We start from the raw sequence: 21,513 nt of genomic DNA on the forward strand, positions 1-21,513 counted from the left end.
TCTAAATGTCTGTTTTTACCCTCACAGGGGATTTTGCAATGTTGCATGTTATTGTTCTGTGATGGATGTGTTATGATGTCCAACCCAAAACTCCATTTAAGCTGTCAGCAGTGTTTTATTTGTCAAAAGTAGAGGGTTGAACTTAACTCTCATACCTCTTGATAACAAACAGGACAAATCTCTGGTCCTGTTTTGTAATCTGTACAGCTGATAAATTGCTGTATGGACTGTTTCCTCGGAGTTTGACCTCAGAGTCGGTTTCTCGGTCTGTCTCCTTTAAGCCTTTAATTTGATGTTGCCCTCATCCAGACTGATGCTGACTTTGAGGAACATATACCGCAGTCAGCCCACAAGAAAGGGTGGGAACGTGCCTAATTCTATTTCTGCACTGACACAAGCTAACTGGGAACATGTGTAAGATTTATTGCAAAACAGTGTTCTTTCAGCCTAAATCAATAACTCACTTTGGTTGGTTTGTTCTTGTTGTTTGAGTTGTCACAGGAAACTGGACCTCAAGGGCTGATTATTTGCTTTTCACAAATTATCCTCAAGATTGGGTAAAAAAGATATATGAGTTTGGTTTGTAAACAAAGATAATTTCATCATTGTTAAACCAAGAATCCCTCTCATGTTGGCCTCATGGATTAACAATTATACACTCCACGCCAAGGTCATTTAAGGAAACACATTGTTTACCACTTCCTATGGGTTTAATTTTACCTTGAGATAAAAAGGAATGAAGTTAATGAAACTCTTGTCTCTGCTCCTTTCAGTCGGACTTTGAGCTGCGGATCTTCCAGCTGAGAGGTGAAAATGCTGTTTCCATGTCACACCTGGAAGGTGTCATCACCAAGATGCAGAAAGATCGCTCATACAACGCAGGCCTGGAGCGTGGGTTCTGTGATGTTGCTGTGTCCACTGACGAAGATCCAGTTCCCAAGACATGCCGCACCGTGGGGATCCAGACTGACAGGGAGACCTTCATCAAGAGCCCTGAGGGAGACCCCAGTGGGCTGGCTCAAAGCCCCGGCCAGAATGTCCCCAAAAAACTCAACTTGGACTCTGTTGGATTAAACAAAAAAGGTGAAGCTTCCTCAGTGCCTCCTGCACCACCTCCACCACCTCCTCCACCTCCTGCCCCTCCCCCACCTGGCTTTTCTGCACCTCCACCAGCTCCTCCCCTCCCACCAGGCCTCTCAGGACCTCCACCAGCACCACCTCCTCCTCCCCCTTTTCCAGGTAGCATAGGAGCACCACCACCTCCACCTCCTCCACCTCCTCCTCCTCTCCCTGGAGGTGGTCCGCCTCCCCCACCTCCTCCACCTCCTCCTCCTGGCTTCCCTGGAGCTGGTCCTCCTCCTCCTCCTCCACCTCCACCTGGCTTTGGTGCACCACCTCCTCCTCCAATGGGGGGCTTTGGTTTTGGCCAGAAGGTGGAGAAGCCCCCGCGGAAACCTGCCGTGGAGCCGGCGTGTCCCATGAAGCCTCTGTACTGGAACAGGATACAAATCCAGGACAACAAGTATGTGCTTTAAATTACAACCAGTTTCTTATTTTAGTGTTTTATCCATCAACTAAGGTCATGATAACAACAACAACTCACCCAGCTTTGTTATCACAGAGATCTAGTAATGGTCAGCAATGGTCTAAAGAACTCCCAATAAGGCACAAGCTGTCACATGGTGTCTAATGATTCCAGGTTAGCCAAAATAAACTGAAAGTAAAATTTATAGCTTTGTTCAAGGTTGAACACCAGGTTTACCGTAGTTACTATAGTTTTGTGCAAAAAAAAAAGCAAAAGAAACTCTTGTGCGAACAGGATTATTGATGACATTTGATCAAAATCTGGTTACATTTCTGCAAACATTTTCATATTTTGATAGAATTGTTTACGTGCTTTTCTTACATCTGTGTTACTTTTACAGAAGTTTAACCTAACTCAATAGCAAGCACAGGGCTGGAAAAGCCTCAGTGTTTGTTTGTATTCATTATTACATTAACACCATTTTAAAAGACAGAGACTCAGACGTAGGCCAATCTTAGCTTCTTTGCACATATTTAGCTGTCTGTTAAAACACTAACAATTAGATAACTTGCTCATTTTATGACTTTTTTATAAGGGATTTGCTCCTTTAATTGATTGAATGATTAAACATCCTCCCCCTGAAGAGTCAGTGCCACAGTTACTCGTCAGTTAAAATTCTGTTTTTCTCATATTAGCCTTAAAATGCTGGTCATATGTTGCGTCCACTACTAGCCAGTCTTTTCCTCCATTCACTGACTTTTGCCATAGTGTGTAAACGAGCACTGATACCAGATGGTCTCTCATTGCAACATGTGGTTTGGCAGTATATTGACTTCATAAGTAGTCACAGTCACAAATTTGTTTGACACTGTTCAACTTCACTTTCTGAAATCTAATGTTTAGTTGTGGTATTTACTTTAGCTAACTTGAACTTTTTTGAGAGCGTCTCCTCACTTAATGCATCAACAGGCGACAAGCTGTTTTGACTTACGTATAGATACAGAGCTGTGTAAATTCTAAGGTGGTTTAAATGTCAATACTACAATGTTAACAAAGGAGTACAGGCTCTCCCCTTAAAATGACACCTCCTTTGACCAACTAGGTTGATCTATCATCTCTCTAGAGCCAGTAATATCCACAGAGCGTGACATGGTGTTAACATGTTGCAATTTCTGTTTTTTTCTGTATTACTGAATTGTCTTGGTTAATGGATAATAATAAAGGATGAGAGCCTGCACTGCAGTGTTGACGCTGTTGTTGAGATTTGAAACACTTTGTAGAATTTACGAGGCTCCAAAGTCAAATCTAAGTTGAAACTGCTTCAGGTTAACAGGTTAAGACTAACTGGTTAGTCAGAGTTCAAATTTCCATCTTAACAATGAGGAAATTAGTTGCTACAGAACAGTACCATTTACTACCATGCAGTGTATCATCATGAATCAATTTTGAAAATTATTGTAATGGTTTGTCTTATAATAAGAGCGTGGAAAGTTACTACTGGGCTTTTAACTTGTATATCATCACAATACCACGATTTGTAGTAAACACTATTACAAAACATAGTTTACGAGGCATTTAATAGAAAAAAAACGAAATCATTCTGTTTCTAAAAATGTGTATTGCACCAAACATGCAAACGTTTGACCAATCACACTCAACCCAGAGCACCACAGCTATGCTATTATAACACTGATGCATTTAGCTGTTTGCTAAGCTCAGATTTATGGGTGTCATTTGGTGGAGACTGCAAGTTTGGAGCAAGAAACTTTCAGAATGTTTTAAAGAGATCTGGCTGTAAAGGAAAACAACACTTAAGGAATGAGGATGTATGGAAGATACTGTTACTGTTCAAAGCATTCCCAACCTTTATAGTAGCGCCTGCACATTATTGGACTACGACAGATTTTATTGGGTGAGACAACAATAACAGATACATAGTATAGCGTTGCAGTCGTGGAAACTGTTGTCTCATTGCTGATGGAGTTTTAAGCTTTACTGACCACAGTCCAATGGTTTCTCGGTGTAACTGGGAAAACTGACATATCATAGATATTGCTGCTGCACCAGACCCTCTGTAATTGTAAGTGGATTACACGGCCCATTTCCAGTGGCTGTGGTTGTTGCCTCTGAGTTCCAGGTTTTATGGCCTTGTATTTCCATGGCAGGAATAAAGGTGGAGGCTGAGTTGGAGTTTGCACTCTCGCTGGTTCTGGTTGGTGCTGGAGGACTGACTGACGGCAGTTTCACATCAGCTGTAAATTAAACCGTAAAAGACCAAGTTGAGGGGCATTAAATGGGTCAGATGTTTAACTGTAGTTGGATCAGCTGTGAGATCGCTGTTAATGGTGTGAGGTTCTGAGTTATGAGGGGGAACAGTGTAAGGTTTGAAATGATGCCAGGTGTCTGAATGTAAGCAGAAACATGTACAGTCAGCAGCACGGGACAGACTCTCTCAGGAGACTGGAAGCAGAGCTTTAAGGAGGATACTAATTCAATTATAGCCATGATGTGCTCAATTAGAAAGTTTTCTTGCGTCAAATTATTTCTTGAGGTTTTAAGTGTAATTTTCTTTTCCGAGCTGAATTCCTGCACAGTTAGGTTTCAGGATAAAGGCTGATCACTGTGCAGATTTCCCTCAGTCTTTCCCTTAGAGAGGGATTTTTAGACAGTATTATTATATCCTCAACAGAAAACCTCTGTTTCCACTGCAGTAGGAGACAAATACAACCCCACATGTACTTATATGACCCTGATGCACTTGATTATTCAGGTATTTTACCTTCAATAAGCCAGGGAGTGTTTGTGCTTTGATTTCAGGTTTTCTTTTTCTTACTAAATGAGCCTTGACTTGGCATAATGGACTTGCCGGCCTCATGAGCTCACAGATGATGTAAAATCAGTAAACTATGACCTGAGAGAACAGCTGCAATGTGTGAAGAGCAAAAGGAAGCCAGACAGCAGACATATGCACTATATTAAAGATGTCATCATCCTAAAATCAACGGTTTTTGTCAGTAAGCCCGGTGATTATGCTGTTCATGTCCATTTGATTATGAGATTTAAGGCAGGAAAGCAGAGACAGATGTTTTGAGTTTGAGCAGACAGAAATGTAGATGTGTTAGAACGGCACAGAGCTCGAGCTCCTGAACGTCCTCTTCCTTTCAGACACAGTTTGTTCCTCTGTTTGTTTTTTCCATGTTACTCAGCAACTTCTAAAACACAACATCATCTCCCGTATTCTGGAAATGGTCATTTATTAGAGGAACAAGCTTGTCTTAAACTTTTGTTATTTTTAAAACTTAGCTCATAAACAGAACTTTTCAAAGTTGGGAATCTTGGTATTCCTGCCAAGTTTCTTTAAGACAGGGAAGTAAAAAAAAGGAAACAACATCACCACAAATGGCTTTAGTAAGCGTCCACAATAATAAACAATCGAACCCACATTTTATAAGATAAAGATAGTGAGGGATTAGGCATTGAAAGTGTTTGAATAAATTTAAAATAAAGCAGCATGAATACAATCACAAACTAAAAATGTCCTCTTTTTCCAGCAACAACACACTCTGGGGTTCTTTGGAGGAACCATGCATTGTTAACACCAATGAGTTTGAGGATCTTTTTTCCAAAGCAACTCTGCAGCCCAAGAAGAAACCCCTGGCGGATACCTATGAGAAGAAAGCCAAAACTAAGAAGGTAAACCAGTTCCTTTCTTATTTTTTTCCTGAATGCTGATTGTGTATCAGAAGCCCCCGAGGAGGCTGTTAGTGGTGTTTATGATCAGGTTTTGTTCCAAAGGTGCTCTTTGTTTGCTACCACAGTCCATCATAAATCAGAGAAATAAACACAAAGTGAAATGGAAAGAAATACATTTTACTACTCATTGGGTTTCTCTCCTGAAGATAATGGTCACCAAGTTTTGCACAGGGCCAACACAGGCTTTAAGTTAATCAGTTCACTCTCTCAAATAAAAGCAAAGCTAGCTATATAGGATTGTGACATAAAAGTCAGTGAAAAAAAAGAAGAAGGTATAGACCTGATTAATGCCAGAGGTAATGCTAAATGACTTCTGCTGTGATCTGGCGCTACATGGAAATTAAAATTGATTTGAACTCTAGGGGGGCGGGTGTTGCCTTTGGAGGGGTTAGGCCACCATTGCTATTCTCGCAATTCCGTTCTAGTACAATTTTTGGGGTGCAGATTTGATTTTAATTGCGATTCTTCGATATTTATTATTTTTGTGAGTTTTAGTTTGATTTTTAGTTTTAACCCCAGACCATGTGAAAAAGTTAAATGATGATGATAATGTCTACAGACTATATCAGGAGCCATATTTTCCCATAAAAAATGCACATCACGTGAGTCAGAGAGAAACATTTCACCCTCTGGAGAAAAGTGGTAACTTTTCTCCAATCCAGTTTCAAAACAAAAACTGAAATGGAAAATTTGTTATTTGAAATTTAAAAAACAAATCAATTTTTGACAAAGAATTGCAATTTTGATGTTGTCAAACAAAAAATCCTGATACATCAATTTTTGATTTTTCTCCCACCCTTTTTCAATAAGCGCCCCCTACAGGCCTGTGGGGGTTTGACCTTAGGACTTAGCTGTAATGCAGTTGCTTATTTGCAGCTTGTGTCTATGTTTTGCATCTGTTTTGCAGCGTAAGTGACCATTACAGCATAGCTGACCCTTATAGGCCACTGTAGCTGTCAGTTTACTCTTATGTCCCTGCAACATCGAAACATGCATTGTTTTTTTTAATCTGTGCAAGACTTTAAGTTAATTTTTCAGTATAAAACAAGTAAGGGCAACAGTTGAGAGGTGTTTTTGTGCTGGTTTGATCAACTGTTCCTTCAACAACCCACAAAAGACAAACTCATGACATCTTGTTAAATCCTGCAATTCTGCACCTCTGCTGCAGCCAGCGCTGCATCAGCAGCCTGGCCGCCCGTGGTGCTCACTGTGGCGTCCGAGCAGGTAAAAAATCAGCCTCAGCCTGAGACTGCCCTCTTTAATCCATACAGCTCTTCTAATCTGATCAATTGGTTAAGGCTCCTCTCCACTCCAGAGGGCCACAGTGTGTATGTGTGTGATCTTCATGCTTACATCTCCACTCAGTCTGGTCACTCTAAAGCGTCAAACTGTCCAACATTTGATCCAACTCAGACGGCCACATCCAGACACGAATCCTTCCAACTGTCTCCTGTCTTTGCTTACGTCAGCTCGAAAGATAAACTCATGGAAAAAACTGCTGAAACAAATTCATATCGAGGGGGGACTTCAAGTCCAACATAACATTTAGTGTTTTTTATAGCCTTGAAATATATGTTTAGACATTTGTTCCCATTACTTTTATAATACAGGATTCTTAAGTTTAATAAAACGGTCTGTGCTTGGAGCCAGCAAGAGCATTCAGACTCCAGCTCCAAATGAATATGCAAAGGCATGATTGTTTTCAGTCCAACTGGCTGGGAAGGTCGTCATAATAAAAGAACCATGTTTATCCAATAATTTTTTATTCCTCAAAGTTTATACTGAGAGTTAAAGAGGAGAGGAATCATCTGAATCACCAGCTGATGATCACTTCCAAGAAGTTCAGCTGGTTAACGGCTGTGAGGAAAAGGAGGGAGACACAGACGGAGAGTTCTGGAGAAGTCTGAGGAGGACTGGATCAGAAAGGTGGATGAAACATGGGGAGGGAGTAGGTAGAGTGGGGTTGGCAGGCTGTTTATGGGGGCACATTAACTAAATGCCCAACAGTTTTTAATGCCTGTCCTGCTATTTTTTTGTGTTAAAAACATGAATAGTGGAGTCGCAGGCCAGGGTTTGCCTTGTTTTCATGCACTTTTTGAATGTTTTAAACTCAGATTATCAGACCTTTCAGTTTGCTGCTGTGCTTGTTTTGTTGACATAGCAACACAAAGAATGTAAATAAAATTTTATAACCACATACTTTAAACCAGTCATATTAAAAATCTAGAAATGAAATATTTCGTGAAGGCTAATCTATCATAAAGATCCTGTAAAGAGGTATTTTTCACCCATATTCTCATGCATTTTAAGTGTTGTGATTAAAATCCTCAGAAGCTCAATAAATCTGTGGTCAGGGATCTGTGTGGCAGCCTACACTGCAGAATCTGACCCCACAGTGGTCGGTGTCCCACTGGTGAATCCCACCAATAGTGGTCGCTCCTTGAGACTGCCTGTCTTCTGTCTCTGTCAGCACAGAACTCACCTGCAGAGTCTTCATCGACTCGGCTCACGAGTCTGTGTGAAATCACTGGTTCTTATCACCATGTGTCCTGAATTAACATAGTTTATTCTATTCTATTCTGTTCTATTCTATTCTATTCTATTCTATGTGTGTGTGTCTGCGTCTCCCTTCTGCGTATGTGCGTCCATGTTGCCTGAATGCCTGTGTGTGATGACAGCACATCCTACAGAGTCATTACACACTTGCTCAGAAAGTGTTGCCAGATCATGCTAACATCACAGCCCAAGGGGGGGAGGAGGAGAGGAGGAAGAGGAGGAAGAGGAGCAGCGGAGGGGGGTCTGCGAGGAGATGAGTCCGAGTGAAAGGAATGTGTGTGTACATTATGCATATGAGCCACTTCCTTACTCCACATGCCATAAGTCGAAACTCTGGGGATGTAGCTGACGCCGACATGAGCGGGTTAATCTGTATCATGTGTGCCACAGAAAATTCAAAGCTCTTGTTTACTCTGGAGCCTTTCTCTTAGTGCATATTAGCATATCAAAGCAGAGGAGATGACATGGAAAAGGGCAGAGCAGACCGGACCAGGCCAGGGGTATAATTGCAGGCATGTGGCTTCACTCCAATCCACTGGCTGGAGGAGGCAATGAGGATGAGGGCACCTATAGGAGCAGGAGGACGGGCATGTCTGTGCATTCTTGATTGAGGGATTCCAGGGGAAGAAAGAGGTGGCTAGAGGTGAAGAAATAAGTGGAGCTGCAAATATGCACATCAGTAAACACAGAAAGGACAATTTCCTCTTCCCACACAAATCAAATCTGAATCAAGTTTACACAAAGCAGATCTCCTTAAACAAACAGCTGCTTTAACTGGTTTATGGGAAGTACTTATGAGCAATCACAGAACGTTTATTAAAGACATATTTGTCGTCCTGGCTCTGACGTTGGAGAGTGGGTGTAAGACTAACATGTCTGGGTGGTTTTGGGGTGTGAAGTAGGTGGTTAGTGATGGGAAGTCTTGAAGCAGTGATTATTGTACAATCTGCTTGAAGGATTCCAGAGATTTCACATCATCAGACTGGCAGACCACGCAGAGCCGGCTGGCTGCTCAGCCGTAACTGTGTAAACCTGCATTCTCCTGCTCACCTTGCCTAACATCATCCACCTGCTTTAGCTCACACTGTCTCCCTCTATCATTCTGTTTATTTTCTTTGCTTGCTCACTTTTTTTCCTCTCCCTCTCATGCTCTCACTTCTCCTCCTCTGAACACCCAGCAAAACCTTCACTTCCCTTCTTCTCCACAAGAGGGAGTTGAAGGCTGTTGATGCCTACCTGTCTCAGCATCAGCATCCAGCCCGAGCTGTTTGCAGCCCAGCATCCAGCATCAGTTGTCTTTTCTCATTAGCGTAACTGTTTGGGCTAATTGTGAGCAGAGAAAGGGTTCCTGGGCTGGTTAATTAGAGGTGTTGGGAAAGCCTGCCTCTCAAGTCTTTAGAGTGGAAGATCCCCAGTGATCCAGGTAATAGAGCTGGAAGCAGCATGGCACCCACTTACGCCCTGTAATGCAATACCCACTTCTAAGGCTTCTGCTCTCCAGCTCCCACTGGACAGCCCAGTAGCCGACAACGCCATAATACCTAATGAAGAAGCGTGACACATTAACTTTTAGAGCAGGGCTTTACCTTGCCAAAAATCTCTCTAGCTTTACCGCTAATTCAGTCATTGTGTAATTGTGACCATGTGTAGGCACAAATAAAATCCTGTGAATTTATAGTTAGTTATAAAACACCCTGCTTCTTTTTGCCTTGCTCTATAGACTGTCCTTTTATGGTGCCACTTTTGCCTTTGTACTTTCACTGTGACTTGATATTTTTCATTATATCTCACACATGTTCTTTGGTAAACCAGAGGAGGTACATTTCTGTAGCTTACTTTGCTTCCTCAATGATGTAACCTGAATCAAAAGGGCTATAGACCAAATATCATACCAGGATATTTTATACTATAAAGAAAAATATCCCTTCAGCTTAAACCTTTCAAACAGAGTGTCTTGTGGTCTGATGCCTTTTTTTTTTCTTTTTGACAAATATCAATTCATTTAGTATTGCATTTATCAATGGCCATGTGAAGTCTATGCCCAAAACTTGGCATCCTTTTCATCTTGTTGGGTTGCATTGCTTTGACAGCATTATTCCTGTCTTTGTTTGAGCAACCAGTCCCATTGGACTGGTGGCGGTTCCAGCTTGTGGGGACATCCCAGTGTGATAACTTATCTGTAGTCAAGCTCTTTTCACCCCCCATCACATACACTGTCCCTGCTGGACCATTTTAGGGTGATCTGCACAAAGTGATACACTTTTATGATATGAAAGGAACTATCAGATTTTGAAGTCCATTTTTGGCATCATTTCTCTTGCACATTAATTGTAACAGGGTAACTGGTACCTTGGACAAATGTCCAACAGTTCTAAAAAGCTCTTCTGTTCCACTTTGCGATGTCTGCCCTTAATTTTTCTTTTCGTAAGGCCCAGCACAGGGAAATGAAGATTGCAACATGCATTGTTTGAGTGAAAAAAGGCTGCAAAAACTTCACACGAGAGGGGAGGGGGAGGGTTTTTGACTTAAAGTTATGCTCAGAGTGGGTGAGGCAGGGCGGGATGACAGGGGGCAAAGGTGACGGAAGAAATAGGCAAATTGGTTCGCCCTGTTTTAAGACAGAATAATAATCTTAGGAATAATATTGTCTTCCCCATATTTTGTTGAAAATTTTATATCAATCTTAAAAACTGGATATAATGAAGTCCTAATTGATAATAATTTTGTGAATCCCATGTTTTCTAAATCGTTTTCATTTACATGGTGACAGGTTTTAATAAAATATGTTGATTAATGGTTGATAATAAAAGTAATGTATTATATTACAAAGTGCTTTTGGTCCAAGAAGCTCAGTATGTTCATGTCTGTCATTCACTTCCACCTGAAAGTGTTAGTTACGTGAAGTTTTCGTTAAATAAATGAACTTTTTATTTGACACTTTTTGATCAATCATATGTCTGTGTAACCGAAGGTAAAAGCAGGACCATAGTTGCTTACTGGACCCTGTTTTGGGCCATACATTACACTTTTATACATTGAAAACAGAGGGTCAAAATAATTTTCCTAATAGTGTAATGTGTTAAAAAAAGGTTTTACTAAATGTTTAGTGCTTTTAACAAAATATATTACTGGTGTGACGTTTTCTGAAAGATAAGGCAGTGAATCCACTGAAACTCACACTGATTTAATTTTCACTGGACTGTAAACAATTCTAATCTTGTTTTATGTCTTTTTCCAGCTAATCAAACTTCTTGATGGGAAGCGATCACAAGCAGTCGGCATCCTCATATCGAGCCTGCATCTGGAGATGAAAGACATCCAGCAAGGTAAGACAAATGTTCCAGGAATGATCTGTTCTATGATATCATTCAAGTCTTTGTCAAGGACGGAGCCCGTATTTATATTCCACAGTCATAAACTGAATTTATACTCCCATTTAGTAAGAAATTGCTAAGGCTCCTGATGAAATGCAGATGTAGTTATTTTTAGGGATGAGATAGTGAGCCCTGCAGCAGAGATTAATGTCCTACCTCTTGACAGCTACTAATTTGTAACTAGTCACACTGGTCTTTAATTCATTTGTGTCACAAGTGGAAAAGTGGATGATTTTCCATCCACCCTTGTGGTAGAATAAATGCCTCCGTTTGTCAAAATGTGAGACTTAAACACTGGGTTGAAAGCAGCCTTTGTTTTCTGTCACACTGTGTTAAATCCCTCCTACACTGCTTAAATCAAATTGCAATCTCCTTTATTTGAAGAGCTGCATGGATTGATTACATGCTTGGTTGTTCTGTGGAAAATGCAGGCTCGTATGTGTGTGTAAACACATAATGTGTGTGTTGTGGACAGCGCAGATAGGCCAGGAATTGGTCCTGTCGTGGGACTGTGGCAGAGAGTTCCTGCCGCCTGTTAGTCTGAGCATGCGGCCAGCAGATCTGTTTATTGTAGCCAGTGACGGTTTCCACAAGCCTAATGGGACTGACACCCCACTAATGATCTGAGCATGTACAAAACCACCTTCCACAGTTAGCAGACACTGCGCTACCACATAAAACCACCTCAAACACGAGCCAAGCAGCTCACAGCTCCAGGACGCCTATTTTGTTTAGATTTTACCCACTTTCTTTGAATCCTTTTCTCTCTGTTCCTGTGACAGCCTGTAGAGGTAGTTTGATTTAAAAAAAAGTCCTGCTTACTCCCAGCATGAGGCTGCTTCCTTGTGCCTTAATGGGTGGTTAATGTGAAATTAAGTATTTGAATCTGACAATGAAGGACAGCACCTTAATAAGCACTTCTAAGGGCTCTGGTCCCTGGCCTTGCCTGCTTGCCTCCCCTTTGTTGCCAAATTAAAAGGACATGGGACATGTAATGTAATTAGAGCTACTAGGGAGGGAGAGAGGTTAGGAAGGAGGGGAGCAGGGAAGGTAGCGCTCTAGTTAAGGCAGAGAGGGGGTCAACTGCACCCACTGGAGTGACTGGGGGACCTCAAGGGCCACCATGGTTCAAGGGCAAAGGGAGGCTCTCCCCCACACACCAACTACAAACACACATGTATGTGCATGTTCACACACCACACATGCCCTTCCACACCAAAGCTGATGAGTGAAAAGTGGAAGGAGAGGGTGTGAGGCGGTTGGCAGGCCAGCTTTGATCTGTCGGTGTGGAGAGATATCCGGCTCCCCTCGGATCAGAGTGCTCTTGTGCACACTGGAGCAGGCCCCCCTTTGGTGTGTGATTGACGGCTGCATGGCTGAGGGACTGAATAATCCACTCTAATAAGATGTAGGAAATGGACCTCCAGCGATCTCTCTGATCCAGACATCAGGACCACATTGACAGCTTTTTCTACGGCAGGAACAGCTGGGAACCAGAATGCAAAGCATTACCTTGTTAGCTTGAAGCAGTGATTGAAAATACCTGCGCTGTGATGTTGTTTTAACCTTTACTTTTACATTGGCTACTATAATAACTGAAGCTGTGTACTTTTTAACTTTCTAAACAATTAATATGTCCTACTGTCTAAAGCAATTTTATAAAACCAAAGACTTGTCTTAAAGAATCACATTTTTAATTAAATAAATGCAGCACAAATAAAACATCTGTATAAATATCAAAGATAATGAAAGCTGCTGTTATTTGGCTAAAGGTGCCTGCTGAAAGTTTGTTATTTGCTGCTTACCTGAATTAGCTTAAGACTTACAACCTTTTACTGCTGCTGTTGAACTTTAAACTGCTTGATGTTCTTTTTTTATTGTCACATCAAGTTTGACCAAGTTCCACTTTATCTATCCAGCTATGACTGAAGCTAGTTTCAGGATGTTCTCTGTTTGTGCAACAGTTACTCTAGTGGAAGCTTTCTTCTGTATTACTTGGGTATTGTCCTGAGAGTGGCAGGATGCTAATACAATGCTAGCTAAACTACTACTGGCACTTTACATTTAGCCCTTCTCAAACAGCCAAAGCCATTTTGCCACTGTTTAGTGCCATCATTTAATTGTCACTTGTGGTAGCATCTGCTAACATTTTAAAAAATGTTTCCGTTTTGATGAACATAAAAAGAATTTAATGCAACATTAGCGAGAGCCAGCAGGCTGAAGCTAGGTTTTGTGTTGTATACAATATTCCTGCAATTGGGTTGAGACTTTTTCCCCTATGTTTGATTGTTATGCTACATTTTATCATTTATAGTCACCTTGAAAAAAGTAAAAAGTGTTTGTTGCTAGGGGTACTTTGCAAAATGATGATGTCTAAACAAAAAAGGTTTTTTCTAATTAATGACTGATCAGTCAGTCAATACAGTGTGAAGGATTTGATTAAAGGAGGAAGCTCTTCTCTGCTAACACCAACCCAAACCATCAGCCGATCCAGCATCACTAGAGCCTTCTTTGCCATCTTTTCTCTTCCTCTTCTCTGTCTTCTTTTTTTCAATGTTGTGGTTGCATTAAGATTCAGAAAATATCTGGGCTATTATTTATGTATTTCTCTAGTGAGAAAAAAGTTGGTTCATTTAACAATTGCAGCCCATGATTGGCAGATTGCTTTGGCCAATATGTTGTCTTTTTCCAAGACTGACTGCTAATTATGAATGTCTTTATTGTTTCAGCTGTCCTTAATGTGGACAACTCTGTGGTGGACTTGGAGACTATTGAAGCGTTGTATGAAAATGTAAGTATGAAGGCTCAGGCTAACTGTTGCTCTGTTGTCAAGAAATAAAAACAACATAATGTTATACAACAGCTTGATAAAAATAAAGTAAAACGCATCTGTTGAATAATTTTTTTTTAATATTGAGTTGTATCTTTATTTTGTTTTTCTCTTATTATAAATAATTAGTTGTAATTTTATCATTTGTGTCCTTTTTTACAGAGGGCTACCAGTGATGAGATGATGAAAATAAAAAAACATTTTGAGACGTCTAAAGAAGAGGAAGCCAAATTACTGGATAAACCTGAGCAGTATGTATTTAAACTCATAAATGACATTTTTCAGATGTTTTTCTTGTGTAGAGAGAGGTAACATCAGGGAATTAAAAAAAAAAACATTTATAACTGACTGGTTTTCAACCAACTAAAAACTAAAAATGGCCAAATTTAACTGATCGGCGACAATTTAAGTGATATCACAAAACGATTTAAAGGTGGTGCATTGTTTCATTTTTTTATTTGATCTTCTATATGATCAACATTAAAAAAATATCAATGTTGTTTTTTATTGTGAATTAAAAAGAAGAAAAAAAGTTTATAATATAGGTAACACCAAAAGTTGAATCCATTTCTCACGTTAAGGTCTTCAGTTTTCATGAGACCTTCCACACACGAGTGAGAAAAAAATGGATTCATAGACATTGTTTTGGTATCTCAGTAGTTCCTCCTGTCAGGGTTAAGTAGTCCCGACCAGTTAACGAGGCCCGGACCCAGCGGTGCCGCTCAGCCTGGCCTTCCTGTTTCCATGTTTGACCAGAGCTGTCACTATGGCTGCCAGAGTCATCCTTACTCAGTGTCTCCTTCCATCAGAAGGGCCTAATCACACAGGATGTTACCGCTCTGCTCCCCTCTGACACGGCACTGTTTACATAAGTCGTCCCACATCAGGCAAGAGCTACCTTTGATCAATCTGTGTGCGCCGCTCTCTCTGCTTTCCTTCCACCCCGACCCCGCAGACCCCTCAAACCCAGCAGAGCAGCGCCGCTCATGACTATCAGCTGCCTGTGTGCTTGTGAACAGCAACATTGACTCAGCCAGACTCGGTGGAGGAGCAGGGCCTGCCAAGAACCCAGAATAGTTCTTCCTTTTAGACGTTTTGTTTAAATTTGTCATAACACATCACCCCCTGATCTCTTCCCCCTCCCTGTTGTTTCTAGGTTTCTTTATGAGCTCTCCCAGATTCCTGACTTCGCCGGCCGATCCCGCTGCATCATCTTTCAGTCAGTGTTCCTCGACACGATCGCTTCCATCCGCCGCAAGGTGGACATCATCTCCAACCTCTGTAAAGTAAGAGCAACATGGCAACAGACACCAGTCCAGAAAAGTTACTAAGCCACACGAAGGCTTCTTCACAAGAGTGTGTGTTTGTGTGTTTTCAGGAACTGTTAGAGTGTGACACTTTGAAGGATGTCATGGGTCTTGTTCTGGCCTTTGGGAACTATATGAATGGAGGGAACAGGACGAGAGGTCAGGCTGATGGCTTTGGCCTGGAAATTCTCCCAAAACTTAAGGATGTCAAGAGCAGGGTAATAAGAAGCAGGCTCACATTTACATCAAATGCTGCCAAGTACAATCAGACCACAGGGACCACAACATGCATTTTAAATTCTGATCCTCACAGCTGTGTATTTCCTCCATAGGACAACCGCATGAATCTGGTGGATTATGTTGTTTTGTACTACCTGCGCTATTTTGATAAGGTAAGCTTCCATCAATCTAATTTCCAGTCTTTCCTTTCACACCGTTTTCCCAGCACTCATAAACTGTTCCATGTTGCAGCATGCTGGCACAGATAAGAGTGTGTACCCTCTGCCGGAGCCTCAGGATTTCTTCCAGGCAGCTCAGGTGAAGTTTGAAGACCTCACCAAGGACATCAGGAAGCTGAAAAAAGATCTAACCAGTAAGTCACATAGCGCTGTATGAGTACAGTCACTTTAACTGTGGGTTACACGGCTTTAACTGCACACCTCAGTCAGTCAATGTGATTGCATTTATGAACATCCTTCATAAGAGGAGCTGAAATGTAAATTTAAATGCAGAGAGAGGTTTGGGATGTATTCAAAAACAAAGAAGGCCTGAGGCAGCTTTTTCCACTTTCCAGACATTACATCTTCACAGCCCTGTCATCGCAACACCACAGGCATTCCTGTTTTAACAACAATGACAGAACAGTTAGCCATGAAGCATCCAGACTGCTCAAACTGACTCTTAAGAAAGAGCAGAGTGTAGAAAAAGCAAAGTCCAGCATACTGGGAAAGCATCAGAGGGGAAAAAAAACTGTTTTTGGTGTCCTGCATTTTAAGTGTTAGGGGCGCTGATCCACTCAGTAACCAAACCAGCCAGCCAGTCAGTCTTGGCCAGGGCCATGCAGAGGTTAAAGGCAATGCACCCCTGTGCCCCTTGTGTCTGTGGTTATTTAAATCAACCAATAATACGGCATATGAAAGCAATTAGATATGCTCTGAAAGTCTCCCCTACGTTTTTTAGATCACTGTTAAAGCCCTCTCCTTGCTGACCCTGGGGAAAAATACAAAGAGTCTACTAAAACACCCAGACCCACCTACCTCAAGCTGTCACTCATTTATTAGGAAAAATAGAAGACCTGAAGACAATAAATGCAACATAAGGGCCTTCGCATTTGATCTCTGCTGCAGCACAGTCTGGCACAGTATTCCTTGGGGGTATTAGCATCACAGGGCGAGTGTTGGATTCTGCATGTTTGGTGAGCTCCACCTCTGACTCCCTCCATTTTTATCCTCTGCAGACGCCAGGAATAAATATTTATGCCCGGCTATTATAAACCTGCCTAAAGAAAGCAAGTGGTCTTAATTATGTAGCTAACACAGACCGCTTCCACCCACGATGTGGATTCTGTCAGAGAGGTTCACACTGAATCACATTTTACTCCCTCTGCGTGTCTGAAACAAGCACGCCTGCCAGGCCCTCACCTGATCCTGAGGTGGCGACTGCATTTTCTTGCCCTCCAGGCTTGGGGTCAAAGGTCAGGAGACTGTGTGCCAACAGTCAGAAACTCACCTCTTCTAGCTTAACCCGAGATCCAGGACAAATCTGCGAGTGTAGCTCAGCCTTTCGGGGAAATCTTGGTATTTTGGGCTAAAATTAGCACAGAGCTGTGTTTTTGCACTGATCACACACATCTCCCAGTTTGCTCTGTGTGCATGTTCGTGTGTTGAGTCTAGTCAGTGATGCTCAAGAGAAAGTCCCCGTCAGTTTGGCTGCCCTCTCCTTCACTGGCTTGTGCAGAAACATGATCCTCTTTTGATGGGGCTTCCTGTTTGGGGAGAGGGTGATGACCTCTCCCTGAGCTCCTCTCAGAGGGAGAGAGATGAGTGGGAGGCCACGAGGAGTTAAACCCACTGTAGGACTCCTATTAAGCAAAATATCTACTGTTCTGTTCCCGTAACTGAGACTTTTACCTTTAGTTCTCAGATCCTGTAGAACAGGAGCACTCAGCTGCCTTTCAGACCTGAGGCTGAATCTGTAGATCAGACCAGTGACTAGCTACATAAAGATCCATTTAACTGCCGCGTAATTGGACTTGACAGAGAGGCAGGGACGCTACCGAATGAAATAGGATCAAATAAAAAGAAACAGTCAGAGCTCATTTGCTGCCCAGGGGAGTTTAGTGTTTCACTGAGGGCCTGGCCCAGGTTAGGCATTCATCACTGTGGCAAATCAGACAGTGTCCTGATTTTAAATGGCCTTTAATGTCAGGTTCAGGCAGGGCCTTTAGCCTGAGCTCTGCTTTACGACGGAGCCTGGGCTCAGAACAGCATGTGCTGAGTGCTGAAGTATCGCTCTGCTCACCTGACCAAACAAATCATACCTTAAATTAACATGAGGGAGAGTTCAAGACTCTTCATTTATTCAACTCATTTTTAACCAAATTAGCTTTTTCTCATCATGGTAGTAACTTTTCTATGAGGCAGCAGCTTGGGGATTTTGACATTCCTGAATCCAATTTTGTTCAAGATTTATAGTTGAATCTTTGTGCGCTGTTTCTACCAAACTGTGGAGAAGGCTTATAGTTTGATAGGTCCCAGTTGAATCTTGAGGAATGGAAAGAGGTGAGAGTATCTTACCTTTCCTCACTGAAGCAGCTTCCTGGCTGGCCTCACAGGGGGGATCATCCAACAGAGAGCTGAGCTGGAAGTCTGACAGTCTGCTGGGTTTGGAGATAATTGGGGATCAGAAAGAGAATTCACTTTTCCAGGTATAAATTATTAGCATGTGCCCGGGTCAGAGCACCGCACTGATTTAGCCTCTGATAAATAGTGACGCAAAGCCAAAGTTCTGTCTCTCTAAAACATTCTTTTTTTACATGTGGATATTTGTCAGACTGGAAAATAACAACATATGACATTAATTAATTTACTCACTGGAACTATGGTTCTGCTGGCAACTGTTGAACAACAATGAAGTCACCAGTGTATCCTCATGTGTTTCTGTCTACTGCTTTACTTCCTCAGTGTCAACTTTTAATAATGATCCAGAGCTACAGAGACAGGAGGTGGCGAGGCGTAGAGACAGAAACATTCATCAAACAGCTGGTTTAGTCCCTGCGTCTCTCATCCACTGCTTCAGCTTATTTTCTAATCCTCTCAGAGTTGTGCATTGTCTTTGTGCTGTGATTTCCTGGTAGCTGCTGCGGGGGCTCGTGCTGACCGCGGTACAATCATAAGTACATACTCGCATCAAAGTTAACCACACAGGGCAAACTCTGGAGCACAATTCTGGCTTTCTTGTTTGTTTTTCTTCCCGTTAAAACAGCTGCCCCTCCTTTACCCACAGCTTGTTGTCATGTTATCTTATTTTAAACAATACATCGCCAACTCAATCCTATTCATACATGATGGGTTGGGGAACCATTCCTCTGGAGATATCAAGTCGATGCACTTTTGAGGCTTCAAATTTTCACCATCATAGTTTTGCTTTCACTTTATATTTTTGCATACCCTATTATTGATCTGTTTTTTTACTTATTTATAGAAAATAGGACCATGATTCAGGTAATTATTCCAAAACAGATATTGCACCATACATATACTGATGAAATGCTGTGAATCTGTAGGTGTATTTGCATTATTCTATGATCAGTTCAACATCATTTATAATTATGTAAGAGTTAACAATAACAGCTGAGAACCTAATCTATGTTGTGCTCGTCTAATGAGATTAAATTGTTTTCAACTTAAATATTAGAAATTTTTTGATTATTAATAAACTGCTAGATTAATTACCCACAGTAATATTATTGTGTTTTTAGCTCATTGTTAGTTAAAATGTGGAAGTAGACAATGCCTGATTTTTACCATTTCTTTTTGAATTTTAAAAAATTAAATCATTTTGTGAAAATCATGATACAATTTTTAGAATATGAAAAAAGGAAAATTTAGACTTCTGCAACATGACTGTGTTAAATCTGACATCTTAATTTCTCAATTTATGCTAACCCACTTGTTTTTGATTTTCTTTAATTTGATGATTTTTTTTTTTTTTAAATGGAATTTTTAAACTATATACGTCACAAAAGTAAATACTCTTCAAATTTTCTCAACAAAAAAAGGAGTAATATTTAATTCAATTTAATGATATTCCTGGCCCAAATTAAAATAAATAACAAAAATAAAAAATAAACAAAAGACCTAATCTAAGATTTCTCTTAACTTTTTTCTATGCAGCCCAAAAAGGTTGAATCAAAGAGACATTTTCTGAAAAATAATTCACCCAAATATACAAATCTGAAGAGATAAAATTGCTCTGGCTCCCAAACACATAAAAGCATTGATAGAACTTTCTCTTTTCTTCTCCTGTAAACTTTCATTTTTTGTTTTTAATTTTGGCAAAGCTCATTAACTTTATGGTCTCCCCTCTCAGCTGATACACGTTGTCTGTCATTTAGCTTTAGGAGAATCCTCCCTTACAGGGCACGCCTTCTAAAAACTGTGTTATCACTCTAAGACAATGTCTCAAACTGGAGCTTTTGGTTTTTTATTCTTTACAGCTGCTGTGTTTTTGTGGGCTTCCTCCTTGCGGCCTTTGCTGTCTGGACCACATTTGGGAGAGAGCCGCCTTTAAATTGTAGACTTGCTGTTTTGAGCGCTGTTTTTAATGGGTCGTTTTGAGTTGGGGGATTTCTGGTGAGGAAACGCGGTTTTGTCCAAACAGGATATTTTGGTCGTCATGTTTGGTTGCTGATCTCTGGTTTTTATTTTGATAACTGCCGTCTCTCACTATTCACAAATTTTAAAAGAGTCCTGGAATCCAGACACTGAGGCTGTGCGTAGTTACTCCTCAGCTTTAATGCTCAGACGTTGTGTTTCCTGTCTGATTTATTAACACAGCCAATAAATAAAAGATGTAATAGACTGAGTTCACTGAGTTGCAGGTGCAGCTGCTCTGCATGCAAACATTTGAGAGCCAAACTCAGATCTAAAAGAAGCCTCGCAGAGAAGTGAGACTGCGGCCAGACCTGTTAATGCTCTTGTTGTGTTGCAGAACTATTTAGCTATGCAGTCATAAGCAAGTCGAGGTATTTATTGCAGCCATTAATGACTTACAGGTTGGAGCAATGTGCCAAAGTTCTTTTAGCAGGCGTCTGTGTGTATATTAACCCGGGTTACAGTTGAGAGGAAATGGGGAAGATTCGGCTGGAGCACGCTCGGTCACAACTGTTTCCTCTCAGCGCGTGTGAGCTGGCTCATTTGGCGTCGTGCAGAAAACAAATCCACAAACAGCAAACACACATCTGCTGCACTCACGTGTAAATTATTAAGACACAAGGGAAGTAACAAGATGTAGAACAATACTGAAACACTACTGATTAGTTAACCATCGGATATTACTCACCTATAAAACCAAATCATCAGAGCTTATCAGAGCTTATGACTGAAAAGATTTCATAAAGCATTTTTTTTTGTTTTGTTTGTACAGAAATTTCACATCCCACTCACTAACTCAAAACACATTCATACAATGATGGCAGAGGCTTCCAAAGTGTCCATCACTATTAACTAGTCCCACTCACATACTGCTGACCCCGGCTTCTCCCACTGAGCTACTGGTACTCCCAGAAAAAAATGTAAAACTAAGACAATGTTCCACAAAAGCTCACCTTTGATTTAACTTAATACCTTAATAATGCAGTGTGTAAAACAACATGCTTATGCTGCGGGATAAAAAATACACCAATCAATCAATCTTTATTTATATAGGTCGTAGGGCTGCACATTATCCCATAATCGATGCACTGTGCTGCGTCATTACTGTACTGGTTTGTCTTCAGTTTATTTGTCTTCTTCCTTTTTGTTGGATTATTTAGCAGTCGGCAGCTAGCTGAAGGTGCATTACCACCACCTACTGGACTGGAGTGTTTGAAAACCACAAGGAGTTTATCAAACCGACTTTAGCGTTACAGATACAGATAGTGGTAGGGCAGAGGGAGTGAACTGTTTG

At 41.2% G+C, this 21,513-nt stretch overlaps 1 protein-coding gene across 2 annotated transcripts in view; it reads left to right on the forward strand.

The window, feature by feature from the left end:
- LOC141806337 (formin) overlaps window positions 1–21,513 on the forward strand; it is a 59,006-nt gene that overhangs the window by 20,801 nt on the left and 16,692 nt on the right. For both annotated transcript variants that reach the window (XM_074691789.1, XM_074691790.1), the window contains 9 exons: window positions 774–1,522; window positions 5,077–5,218; window positions 11,073–11,160; window positions 13,938–13,999; window positions 14,201–14,289; window positions 15,195–15,324; window positions 15,417–15,563; window positions 15,678–15,737; window positions 15,817–15,937. In XM_074691789.1, coding sequence (XP_074547890.1) covers window positions 774–1,522; window positions 5,077–5,218; window positions 11,073–11,160; window positions 13,938–13,999; window positions 14,201–14,289; window positions 15,195–15,324; window positions 15,417–15,563; window positions 15,678–15,737; window positions 15,817–15,937 — 1,588 coding nt within the window. The remainder of the gene's footprint in view (window positions 1–773; window positions 1,523–5,076; window positions 5,219–11,072; window positions 11,161–13,937; window positions 14,000–14,200; window positions 14,290–15,194; window positions 15,325–15,416; window positions 15,564–15,677; window positions 15,738–15,816; window positions 15,938–21,513) is intronic.

This window comes from Halichoeres trimaculatus, unplaced genomic scaffold (genome assembly GCF_033239565.1).
Source record: "Halichoeres trimaculatus isolate MK-OKI-2021-1 unplaced genomic scaffold, fHalTri1.1 fHalTri1_scaffold_17, whole genome shotgun sequence".
Classification (NCBI taxonomy): domain Eukaryota; kingdom Metazoa; phylum Chordata; class Actinopteri; order Labriformes; family Labridae; genus Halichoeres; species Halichoeres trimaculatus.